Source organism: Salmo salar, chromosome 03, assembly GCF_965601325.2.
Source record: "Salmo salar chromosome 03, fSalSal1, whole genome shotgun sequence".
NCBI classification, from domain to species: domain Eukaryota; kingdom Metazoa; phylum Chordata; class Actinopteri; order Salmoniformes; family Salmonidae; genus Salmo; species Salmo salar.
The window spans coordinates 67,633,998-67,647,376 of NC_138293.1; the positions used below are offsets into that span (position 1 = coordinate 67,633,998).

Genomic DNA, 13,379 nt, shown 5'->3' on the forward strand with positions numbered 1-13,379 from the left:
ACCCTATATTATCCCTGGCCAATTCCAATATTTTTTTCCACTAACTGGTATTCATCAGCTCTTTTCTCATCAGATCTTTTTCAGAGCTGATCTAATAGGTCATAAATGGCTCCCTACCCTTGCCTCGCCTCCTACTGTAGGTCACCAACGCTCCAATAAAACAGTGTGTGACAGCAATACTATGAAATCCCCACCTAACCTACCCATGTGGTAACTGAAGGACATATGTTCCCTACTCTTGTTGGAGTATGTAATGACATAGTACTGTAATGTAGAACTACACTTGTTGCCACCTAGTGGGCTTATCTGGAACAACACAGAACCATGTTGTTTTTTTTAACACAGACCCATGTTGTAAGGCTGCATCTCAAAGTCTGCCTACACTGCTTTGCCAGAACAAAATGAAAAATGGAGTAGGGTTACATCTACAACTCTTCTCTTTACAGTCAACAAGTCACACATCAGTATGTGGGAGTGTGTCAACTCTGGAGCTACAACAACAGGGCTAAGTGGCTTTGTTGTTTGCTTTCACTGATGTATGAACTAACCATTAAGCCCTATTAACCAATGTTTTATACTGAGCTTAAGCAGTGCTTAATTTGAGCCGGATGGTTTGCGCAACGTTGTAGCCCAAATAGACCAACGCTTGGCCATTGCTGTGAAGAGAGAGAGAAGTGCGCCTCACATAACTAGAATGAGAGTCACTTTCTATTATCTCTTTCCCTGCTCTGATAGATATGAGCATGCAACTCTCATCTCTCCAGCTTTGCACTTAATAATTTATTTCCTTATAGAAGCATAGCCGCGGGAAGGGTGCTGGAGTTATTACAGAACCCCTGCCAAAGTCATAGAATTACTGCTGTCAGCCATAACAGGCTTTTCACGATATTTCAAATACAATCGCGGGACAACATAGATCCTGATGTATAGAGAAGACCATTTTTTTCTGTAGACTAGCAAGTTATCAACTTCCAAATAGACCTATTGAGCAAACAGCATTGTTTTATAAAGTAAAACAAGAGAGAGATGAGCTTTTGGCACGAGCGCATAGGCCATCGCCGGTGAGTGAGCTGCGTATCATTGAATGAGTCAGTGAAACGAAAGCTTTTTTAGGACTAATTTATTTTGTACAATATGTGTGTGTGTCTCCACACACCTAGGCCTGGGCTATTGGTGGATTCAAGACAAGGTCGTTGCCATTGATTTCAGATTCTCAGTTTGTCAGTGTCAAAGTACAGCGTGTCATCTCGATCATTTGTGAGCTATTAAAAAATATTCTGCTAAAGTCTCCAGTCATCTAAAATCAGGTAGAATTGTATGAAATGCGTTTATAAAGTCCATTCTTTCCCTGGCCCTAGGCCACTAAACATTTCGCCATGTGTGTAACTTCTGCAATCGCCTCTCTCTGCTCTACTGCTCTATGCCAGTATGCAAAGGCGATGATAATGCATGCAATGCTTTATTATAAAAGTGATTTTTCTTTTCATGCGTTCCGGTACCTCAGAGCCCCCCAGGTCACCCTCCTCTGTGGCTCACTTTTTGTCCCTGCACCTCCCAATTTACAAATTAAGCACTGAGTTTAAGTTAGTAAAAGTGTACTTATGTTCCTAGGGAAAATATATCAAATGTGTGAAAATAATAAGTATGTTTTTGTGGAGGCAGAAATTCACAAGAGTCCATCCAGATTGTGACTATATTTTGGATAATGTTTCTCTGTCTAATGAGACTGGAACAAACCCACTTCAAAGGAGGGAAATTGTTATTCTGTTTTGTTATTCTGATTAGCTTTTCCCTAACTTGATGTTGACAAAATAATCAGCTGATATGCGAACATGGCAAAAAGTCATATTTGATTGCAATATTGTTAGATAGACACTAAACACTTGTCTCACTGGTGATTTCTGTCAGTGCCTGCTTTGAGTCTGTATGAAGCACTATTTTGTGTGAATCTCTTGGGAGGCCGTCATTGTGTGTTGTTTTCAGTAGGCCTACACACTTCAACTTCAAGATTCTTGGCATACATTAGTGAGCCATCGCTGTGGCCTTGAGGGCAAAATGTGAGCCAGAGTCAAGGTTTACCAACTTACCAGGACCCTGATGCAGGTGATTGTAAATGTAGGCTGCTGGCAGGGCCACTGTCCAGAGGGAAGTGCTTACATTTTAGTCATTCAGCAGACGCTCTTATCCAGAGCAACTAACAGTTAGTGCATTCATCTTAAGATAGCTAGGAAGGACAACCACATATCACAGCACAGGCATAGAAAGTACATTTTTCCTCAATAATGTAGCTATCAGTAGAGAGCTAGAAGGGGGCGGGGTCAAGTAAAAGTGCTGTTTAATATTTTTTTTTATTAAAAAACTGGGGGGGGGAGGGTCGAGGTTATTTAAGATACTGTTTGAAGAGGTAGGGTTTCAGATGTTTTCGGAAGATGGGTAGGGACTCTGATGTCCTTCTTTTGGAGAGATTGGAAACCCAAATTGGACTACACGGACAAGTTCTGGCATGGTTTAGATCTTATCTGTCGGAAAGATATCAGATATCAGCTGATGTAAGAAGGGCTATATAAATACATTTGATTTGATTTGATCTGTCGGAAAGATATCAGTCTGTCTCTGTGGATGGTTTGTCCTCTGACAAATCAACTTTAAATTTCGGTGTTCCTCAAGGTTCCGTTTTAGGACCACTATTGTTTTCACTATATATTTTACCTCTTGGTGATGTCATTCAGAAACATAATGTTAACTTTCACTGCTATGCGGATGACACACAGCTCTACATTTCGATGAAACATGGTGAAGCCCCAAAATTGCCCTCGCTGGAAGCCTGTGTTTCAGACATAAGAAAGTGGATGGCTGCAAATGTTCTACTTTTAATCAGACAAAACAGAGAGGCTTGTTCTAGGTCCCAAGAAACAAAGAGATCTTCTGTTGAATCTGACAATTAATCTTGATGGTTATACAGTCATCTCACATAAAACTGTGAAGAACCTCGGTGTTACTCTGGACCCTGATCTCTCTTTTGATGAACATATCAAGACTGTTTCAAGGACAGCTTTTTCCATCTACGTAACATTGCAAAAATCAGAAACTTTCTGTCCAAAAATGATGCAGAAAAATTCATCCATGCTTTTGTCACTTCTAGGTTAGACTACTGCAATGCTTTACTTTCCGGCAACCCGCATAAAGCACTAAATAAACTTCAGTTAGTGCTAAACACAGCTGCTAGAATCTTGACTAGAACCAAAAAATTTGATCATATTACTCCAGTGCTAGCCTCTCTACACTGGCTTCCTGTTAAGGCAAGGGCTGATTTCAAGGTTTTACTGCTAACCTACAAAGCATTACATGGGCTTGCTCCTACCTATCTTTCCGATGTGTTCCTGCCGTACATACCTACACGTACGCTACGGTCACAAGACGCAGGCCTACTAACTGTCCCTAGAATTCCTACGCAAAAGCTGGAGGCAGGGCTTTCTCCTATAGAGCTCAATTTTTATGGAATGGTCTGCCTACCCATGTGAGAGACGCAGACACGGTCTCAACCTTTAAGTGTTTATTGAGGACTCATCTCTTCAGTAGGTCCTATGATTGAGTGTAATCTGGCCCAGGAGTGTGAAGGTGGATTCTCTGCCTCTAACCCTATTACAGGGGCTGAGTCACTGGCTTACTGGTGCTCTTCCATGCCGTCCCTAGGAGGGGTGCGTCACTTGAGTGGGTTGAGTCACTGACGTGATCTTCCTGTCTGGGTTGGTGCCCCCCCTTGGGTTGTGCCGTGGTGGAGATCTTTGTGGGCCATACTCGGCCTTGTCTCAGGATGGTAAGTTGGTGGTTGAAGATATCCCTCTAGTGGTGTGGGGGCTGTGCTTTGGCAAAGTGGGTGGGGTTATATCCTGCCTGTTTGGCCATGTCCGGGGGGGTCTCTCTCTCTCTCTCTCTCTCTCTCGTCTTCCCCCCCCCCCCCCCCCCCCCCTGCGGCTATGGAACCCTGACCCGTTCACCGGACGTGCTACCTGTCCCAGACCTGCTGTTTTCAACTCTCTAGAGACAGCAGGAGCGGTAGAGATACTCTGAATGATCGGCTATGAAAAGCCAACTGACATTTACTTTTGAGGTGCTGACCTGTTGCACCCTCGACAACCACTGTGATTATTATTATTTGACCCTGCTGGTCATCTATGAACATTTTGGCCATGTTCTGTTATAATCTCTACCCGGCACAGCCAGAAGAGGACTGGCCACCCCTCATAGCCTGGTTCCTCTCTAGGTTTCTTCCTATTTTCTGGCCTTTCTAGGGAGTTTTTCCTAGCCACAGTGCTTCTACACCTGTATTGCTTGCTGTTTGGGGTTTTAGGCTGGGTTTCTGTACTGCACTTTGAGATATCAGCTGATGTAAGAAGGGCTTTATAAATACATTTGATGATCCTAGCTTCAGGGGGAAGCTGGTTCCACCATTGGGGTGCCAGGACAGAGAAGAGCTTGGAGTGGGCTAAGCGGGAATTGCAAGAGACCTGAGGTGGCGGAACGGAGTGCTCAGGTTAGGGTGTGGGGTTTGAGCATAGCCTGAAGGTAGGGAGGGGCAGTTCCTCATGCTGTTCTGTAGGTAAGCACCATGATCTTGTAGTGGATGCGAGCTTCGACTGGAAGCCAGTGGAGTGTGTGGAGGAGTGGGGTGACATGAGAGAACTTGGGAAGGTTGAACACCAGGCGGGCTGCAGCGTTCTGGATAAGTTGCAGGGGTTAAATGGCACACGCGGGGAGCCCAGCAAACAGCAAGTTGCAGTATTCCAGACGGGAGATGACAAGTGCCTGGATTAGGACCTGTACCGCTTCCTGTGTGAGGTAGGGTCATACTCTACGGATGTTGTAGAGCATTAACCTGCAGGAGCGGGTCACTGCTTTGATGTTTGCAGAGAACGACAGAGGGTTGTCCAGGGTCACACCAAGGTTCTTTGCACTCTGGGAGGGCAACACTGTGGAGTTGTCAACCATGATGGAGAGTTCTTTGAGCGGGCAGTTCCGTCTTGTCGAGGTTGAGATATCTGCCAGGCACGCAGAAATGCATGTCGCCACCTGGGTGTCAGAAGGGGGGAAGGAGAAAAGTAGTTGAGTGTTATCCACATAGCAATGATAGGACAGAACATGTGAGGATATGACGGAGCCGTGTAACTTGGTGTATAGAGAGAAGAGGAGAGGGCCTAGAACCGAGCCCTGTGGGACACAGTAGTGAGAGAGAGTACGTAGTGCAGACACAGATCCTCTCCACATCACCTGGTAGGAGGGGCCTGCAAGGTAGGATGCAATCCAAGAGTGTGCAGAGCCTAAGACACCTGGCCCTGAGATGGTGGAGAGGATGTTCTGATGGTTCACGGTGTCAAAGGCAGCGGATAGATCTAGGAGGATGAGAACAGAGGGGACAGAGTCAGCTTTGGCAGTGCGGAGAGCCTAATGACACAGAGAAGAGCAGTCTCAGTTGAGTGACCCGTCTTGAAGCCTGACTGGTTAGGGCCAAGAAGATCGTTCTGAGAGAGATAACGAGAAAGTTGCTCAGAGACAGCATGCTCAAGTGTTTTGGAAAGAAAAGAAAGAAGGGATAGTGGTCTATAGTTGTTGACGTCAGATGAGTCGAGTGTTGGTTCCTTGAGGAAGGGAGCAACACGGGCCGTTTTGAAGTCAGAGGGGTCAGGGATGAGTTGATGAGGGAAGTGAGAAGGTCTCCAGAGATGGTCTGGAGGAAGGAGGAGGAGATGGGGTTGAGTGGGAAGGTTGTCGGGGGGCCAGACCTCACTAGTTGCAGGATGTCATCTGGAGAGATGGGGGAGAACGAGGTCGAGGCATAGGATAGTTCTGTGTGAGGGAGACCAGGGGACTCAATAGGCTGAGTGAATGAGTAGGGGATGTCGTCAACCTTTCTTTCAAAGTGGTTGGCAAAGTCATCCGCAGAGAGGGAGGAGGGGGTGGAGGATTAAAGTGGGAGGAGAAGGTGGAAAAGAGTTTCCTAGGGTTAGAGGCAGAAGCTTGAAAATTAGAGTGGTAGAAAGTGGTTTTAGCAGCGGATACAGAGGAAGAGAACGTAAAGAGGAGGGAGTTAAAGGATGATTTTTATTTATTTTATTTCTATTTAACTAGGCAAGTCAGTTAAGAACAAATTCTTATTTACAATGGCGGCCTACCAAAAGACAGAAGGCCTCCTGCGGGGACGGGGGCTGGGATTAAAAATACAATTAAATAAAAATATAGGACAAAACACACACCACGACAAGAGAACGCAACACATAAAGAGAGACCTAAGACAACAACATAGCATGACAGCAACACATGACACCACAGCATGGTAGCAACACAACATGACAACAACATGGTAGAAACACAACATGGTAGAAGCACAAAACAGGGTACAAACATTATTGGGCACAGACAACAGCACAAAGGGCAAGAAGGTAGAGACAACAATACATCACGCAAAGCAGCCACAACAGTCAGTGAGAGTGTCCATGATTGAGTCTTTGAATGAATAAATTGAGATAAAACTGTCCAGTTTGAGTGTTTGTTGCAGCTCGTTCCAGTTGCTAGCTGCAGCGAACTGAAAAGACGAGCGACCCAGGGATGTGTGTGCTTTGTGGACCTTTAACAGAATGTGACTGGCAGAACGGGTGTTCTATGTGGAGGATTCAGCAGTTCACACACCAAGTAGGACAATGGGAAGACAGGCAGCACTTAAAGTAGACGGCCTTAGCTAGCAAAAAGACAGTACTAGACCACATCAGATAAAGACAAAAAAGAAATATACTTATCACTCCTGGAGATATTAGGAGTCCTCTAGATATAGAATGAAGCACTTGACTCTAATAGGTAAAACCTTGTTTGAAGAGTTGTGTACTGTGCTCAAGTGAGTTATGTATGGAATAGCACTGCGTAGGCGTATTTCAGGTTATTAGAGTATGCAATCAAAAATGATGATTTTGATAGCGCAGTGAAGTTGGGGGAGATTGGTCCTCAGAGGGAATCCTGAGCGCTGCCTCCCGAACTTAGCCTTAAGATGCTTTTGGGAAACGGCCCAGGTTATTAGAAAAATATAGGGCAGCGTTTTCCATTAGCCAATCTGTAACGTTGACTACGGAGCCATCATATATCGGCCTTACAAGGCGTAGCTTTAGGGCATGTCCATCTAAAAGGACCCGTGAGCACCAACATGTGAAGTTCATAGGAGCATATCAAATTGGGTGTCAAATGAAAGCTACACTACATGGCCAAATGTATGTGGACACTTGCTCATCGAACATCTCATTCCAAAATCATGGGTGTTTACATGGAGTTGGTCTGCCCTTTGGTGCTATAACAGCCTCCAGTCTTCTGGGAAGGCTTTCCACAAGATGTTGGAACATTGCTGCGGGGAATTGCTTCCATTCAGCCACAAGACCATTAGTGAGGTCGGGCACTGATGTTGGGCGATTAGGCCTGGCTCGCAGTCAGCTTTCAAATCAAACCACATTTTATTAGTCACATGCAATGAATACAACAGGTGTAGACCTTACAGTGAAATGCTTACTTACGAGCCCCTAACAAACAATGCAGTTTTAAAAAATACGGATAAGAAGAAGAAATAAAAGTAACAAGTAATTAATGAGCAGCAGTAAAATAACAATAGCGAGACAATGTGTGGGGGTACCGGTTAGTTGAGGTAATATGTACATGTGGGTAGAGTTATTAAAGTGACATTCATAGATGATAACAACAGAGAGTCTGGGTAGCCATTTGATTAGGTGTTCAGGAGTCTTACGGCTTGGGGGTAGAAGCTGTTTAGAAGCCTCTTGGACCTAGACTTGGCACTCCGGTACCGCTTGCTGTGCGGTAGCAGAGAGAACAGTCTATGACTAGGGTGGCTGGAGTCTTTGATAATTTTTAGGGCCTTCCTCTGACACGGCCTGGTATAGAGGTCCTGAATGGCAGGAAGCTTGGCCCCAGTGATGTACAGGGCCTTCACACTACCCTCTGTAGTGCCTTGCGGTCGGAGGCCGAGCAGTTGCCATACCAGGCAGTGATGCAACCAGTCAGGATGCTCACGATGGTGCAGCTGTAGAACCTTTTGAGGATCTGAGGATCCATGCCAAATCTTTTCAGTCTCCTGATGGGGAATAGGTTTTGTTGTGCCCTCTTCACGAAAATTCATCCCAAAGGTTTTCGATTGGGTTTAAGTCAGGGCTCTGTGCAGGACAGTCAAGTTCTTCCACATCGATCTCTTCAAACGATTTCTGTATGGACCTCGCTTTATGCACGGGGGCATTGTCATGCTGAAACAGGAAAGGGCCTTCTCCAAACTGTTGCCACAAAGTTGGAAGCACAGAATCATCTAGAATGTCATTGCATGCTGTAGCATTAAGATTTCCCTTTCCATAATAATGCATTTCTGTATAGTACAGATCAGGGACCCATGATGTAATTCTGTTACCTTAATTCCATTACCGGATGTAAATCCACTTCACCTACTGTAATTCAATAACCAAATTAAATGTATTCAAACTCAAGGTGTCATGTCATAGCTGACATCCCATTCTTTCTGCAGACATCTTTGAATTTTAATTCAGAGGAGATAGTTTTTTATGCGACCATGTTTAAAAAAGATATGAGGGAGATTTTACCATAATTCTGTTTACCAAACTTTGCATCTGCACATTTCTTCCAGTGAATGTGCTTTTGTGAAATGTTCTTTGTAAATTGTTCAAAGTAGTCCTTGTGCATAGAATTGTATGGTTTGTTAAACTTTGAAATCAATGTTTTTTGTTTGGAATACATTTTAAAGTGAAAAATCTTAGTCAAAGCCTAATTCCATTATCGTGGAATTCCTAGCCTATAGGGTCTGGGTTGAGCAGTCCCAGCACATAGACTAACTGTGACAAAAGTTTACAATACAGACTGTCAATAGATGTCAATAGATTAATGAAAATGAATCTACTTTAAACTAAGATTTGAAACAACTTTTGCTAATGTCAGAAAAGACACATTTGAGTAGTAAGGTGAAAAACAAGTCAAGGAGTGAAGTCGGGGGGAGGTGCATCTGTGACATCCGAAAGTTGGACACTAATGTGGTTTTCCAATAGCAAGGCTCAGATCAACATGGAAGTGTTGATAAAGAAAGTTTTCATTACAATTCTGAAATAAACATGGCTCAAACCCCCATATTACACACACAAACTGAAATCATATGTGTGTTCATTGTACAATCAATTACTGTTTCAGTCATGTCTTTGGTCACATTCAGGTGGGTCAAACAACACTGTAATGACTGGTTCACACTAGAGCCTGCCATATAGCAGGCGATGGCTGCAGGATGAAGTTGGTGAAGAGCAACTGCAGAAACTTGCTGTCAACTGCAGTCAAAACTTAATGACCTTTGATCACACGATTTCTGTAAAGTTAATGCAGTCGACATGAAGGCGCTAGTGGGACAATTATCCTATAATGTAACTCACTTTGAAATGCGGTGACGATCGGTACTTGACATAGACTCGAACGAACCCACTCAATCGGTCAAAACAGCTGGCAGTAAGCGGTTCGGAAGTGACGTAATTCTGCGACGTACATCATCAAATCGCGCGCTCAGAAGCACACAGCGCTCAATGACTATATATTTTACATTAAACTACGAATAATCAAAGAAGGTAAGTTAATATTTGCAACCATGCACTCCTGTTGTTTTAAAATAAAATGACGATGCCAAACACAGACACAACGCTAGCTACTTGTCCGACATTTAACTTGTCCAACAGACCTAAGCCTTGCTCAACATACCCACACAGCTAGCTAACGTTAACTAGTTACTAGCACCATGGCATTAGAATGGATCTCTATGGCTAGTACAGACCTGAACGTGTGAACCCCATCATGTCAGCTGAAGGTGTAACGTTGTGACTTCCAATCCTGATCCTTTTATTTCATTTTCTGCCCTGTTTGAGGTTTATGTAGCCAACTAGCTAGCTACACACAAGCGCTGTTCAGATTAGTAGAAATGTAACGTTAGCTAGATTTCCTGTTTTTCCTTCGTATTGTAAATCATGCCCACTACACATTTTCTAATAACGTTACACGTAGCTCACACAAGCCTAATTATTTACACCTAGTAACAGTTGTTTCCCATCAGCAACCAAAATAATTTCGATCTGTTTACTACATTGCTGCGGCAAGATGATTGATGGAAGTTGTTTATTTTTTTATTTTGCAGGTCAGACGATGACTGAGTTTAAGAGAGCCTTCTCACTGGTGTGGGACCACTTCACTCTAGTGACACCTAATAAGGTTCAGTGCGCCCTCTGTTCACAACGGCTAAGCTTCAACAAAAACACCTCAGCCATGTTAAGGCACCTACGATCAAGGCACCCAAGCGAGGCCTGGTACAGCAACTCAACATCTGGAGCCCACTCAAGCACAAGCAACTCAACATCTGGAGTCCACTCGTTCTCTAACTCAATAATTAGTAGTGCTGGAGTCCACTCATCGTTCTCTGGTACTACAGGACTAAACTCAATGTTTACAAACAATGCTGCTGCTGGACACCACATCCAAGGTATGTTTCCTTTAGGATAGATGGTTTTCATCCAGTTTCAATCAATTATTATATTTAGATTGCCATTCATTGTACATCTAATTCAACTTGAATTGATTATACTGTTTTATTTCACAGTCAGGACCACCAGACAAGAGGACCTGGATGATGCTCTAGTCAACATGTTGGTTAAAGACACCCAGCCATTTTCAGTAGTCGAGGAAGAGGGATTCGCTGCTTTCGTACAAAAGCTAGATCCAAGCTACAATCTTCCAAACAAGCAAGCGCTGAAGAAAATGGTGGGGTCTCGGTGTGAGTTCATCAATGATAATGTTGTATCTCAAATGGTAATTTCTGACTTTGTCAGCCTGACTTCGGACATGTGGACATCTATCGACAAGCACAGTTACATTTCAGTGACAGGGCATTTGGTAGCAGAAAATGCCCAGTTATCCACTTTCCTCCTTGGGATTTCTAAGCTGCCTGAAAACCACAAAGTGATCCACATTGAGGAGGCCAAAAACCAACTGGTGGCGAGCTGGGGCCTCCACAGCAGGGTCGCAGCATTTGTCACAGAGAACAGCGAAAATATGGTAGCCACGGTTCAGAAACTAGGAATCCTCCAGTTGCCTTCTTTTGCACACGTCCTGAACCTTGTGATTAAGAGGTCCATGGAGGCTACTTTGGAGCTGCAGGACATCCGCTCTCAAGCGCGGGCTATCGTGGCTTTCTTCAAGTTGAATCAGAACGCAGAGATGAGGTTAGCCGAGGTGCAGGGGCAGCTAGGCAGGCCGGAGCAGAAGCTGATCCAGGAAGTTGACTCGAGATGGAACAGTAGCTTTTCTATGCTGGAACGCATCTTTGACCAGAGGGAGTCTGTGGCTGCTGCTCTCAGTACCCTGGACACGGACATCATCCCTCTGGGATCTGCTGACTATGAGGTCATCCACCAGTGTCTCGGAGTGCTGGGTTCCTTCAACCAGGCCACAGCCGAGCTCGCCTCAGAGAAACGCGTCTCGGCCTCCAAGGTCATTCCTCTTGTCCGGATGCTGAAGATAACCCTTGAGAAGAAGCACGGTGCCATCATACACCCTACGGCTACACAGCTGGCGTCTAACCTGCAGAGGGAGCTTCAGACGAGCTGCAGTATGGTGGAGACCGAGCCAATCCTGGCTCTCTCTGCTCTCCTAGACCCACGCTTCAAAATGTTGGCCTTCGGGAACCAGGGCTACGCTCAGGAGGCGGTGAAGCTCCTCACCTCCGAGTGCGCCTCGTTAATCCGGATAAATCCGGACAAGGACAACACTCTGCCGCCGTCCACCACTGGGTCGACGACGCCCTCCCCAACATCACCCCAGACTTCCTCCTGGGCAATGGAAACCGCTTCCGTCTCCATGGCAACATCTCCATCTAAGTCCCACGATGGGGGTCTGTGGGAGATGTTTGACAGTAAAGTGGGCGAGACACAGAGTGTTCAGAGCAGCACGGCAGATGCAGCGGTGGAGGTACAACACTACCTCAGTGACCCGTACCTGAACCGAGTGGAGAACCCCATGCACTACTGGGAGAAGCACTCCAAGGTGTACCCGCACCTGTTCCAGCTGGCTCGGAAATACCTCAGCGTTCCCGCCTCGTCTGTGCCATGCGAACGCATATTCACCAAAGCTGGAGATGTGTTCAATAAAAAGAGGAGTTGCCTCAGTATGAAGACTATAGAGCAGATAATGCTGTTGAATAAAGGTCTAGTATAGCAGAAGCAGCATACTATCCACAGTGCTTCTCATGCTGTTTGGCCTGTATGTAATGGACTATTAAATGTACCAAATGCATTGTAATGTATTCTTCCTGGTTTGTCTATAAAGTATGTTAAAATGGGCTTTTTTAAAAAGAGAAGTGGTCTTCTACATTTTAAACATTTGTCAGGAGGCCATTTAACCACTAGAGGGCAGTGCTGCACTGGCTAACAACCGGGCACTCTTGGGTGTACATTTCAAATCAACGTTTATTTGTCACGTGTGCCGAATACAACAGGTGTAGACCTTACAGTGAAATGCTTACTTACAGGCTCTAACCAATAGTGCAAAAAAAGGTATTAGGTGAACAATAGGTAAGTAAAGAAATAAAATAACAGTAAAAAGACAGGCTATATACATAGCGAGGCTATAAAAGTAGCGAGGCTACATACAGACACCGGTTAGTCAGGCTGATTGAGGTAGTATGTACATGTAGATATGGTTAAAGTGACTGCATATATGATGAACAGAGAGTAGCAGTAGTGTAAAAGAGGGGTTGGTGGGTGGCGGGACACAATGCAGATAGCCCGGTTAACCAATGTGCGGGAGCACTGGTTGGTTTATGGCTCTCAATTACATTTAATTTATTACTGGGTGGACTGAATTCAATATTGCCTATACATCACTATAAGTGTTAAAAATATATTTTAAAACATTTAAAAATCACTGAATACTATTTTGCATTGTCATGTAATCGTGATGGTTGTTGTGCAAAGTGCAATTGATGTTATTTCACATTCACATTTCACACACCACGTATGGAGTTCTCTTGATGCTTTTTGAGTGCTTTTTAAGGTCAAGAAAATATTATTTAACTTCTGATGGTTTTTCCAATGCATATTGATGCAGGTGGGGATGATGCTGAATGGTGTTTTCACTGGAGGTACCTTAGTGATGTATGCAAGTCAAACAAGGAAGTCTGTAGCTGGTATACAACTTACAATTTACACTTATAAAGGGCACATTGCGTTTGAATAGGTTAATGTTTGAAAATTATGGGGGGAAAATTGCTCGGAGTCGTTCCACTGTTTTTTTATTTAACTAGGAAA

At 44.4% G+C, this 13,379-nt stretch overlaps 1 protein-coding gene across 1 annotated transcript; it reads left to right on the forward strand.

The window, feature by feature from the left end:
• The first annotated feature begins 9,443 nt into the window (after positions 1-9,443).
• On the forward strand, positions 9,444-12,412 carry LOC106601259 (E3 SUMO-protein ligase ZBED1). Its single transcript, XM_014193334.3, has 3 exons — positions 9,444-9,656; positions 10,217-10,558; positions 10,676-12,412. The coding sequence occupies exons 2-3, from the start codon at positions 10,225-10,227 to the stop codon at positions 12,286-12,288; spliced, it is 1,947 nt and encodes a 648-aa protein (XP_014048809.2). The 5' UTR covers positions 9,444-9,656; positions 10,217-10,224; the 3' UTR covers positions 12,289-12,412.
• The last annotated feature ends 967 nt before the right edge of the window (positions 12,413-13,379 follow it).

Coding starts and splice junctions, on each gene's coding strand:
- LOC106601259 (XM_014193334.3), top strand. CDS start 10,225: ATGACTGAGTTTAAGAGAGCCTTCTCACTGGTGTGGGACCACTTCACT. Junction 10,559..10,675: donor TGCTGGACACCACATCCAAG/GTATGTTTCCTT, acceptor TTTATTTCACAG/TCAGGACCACCAGACAAGAG.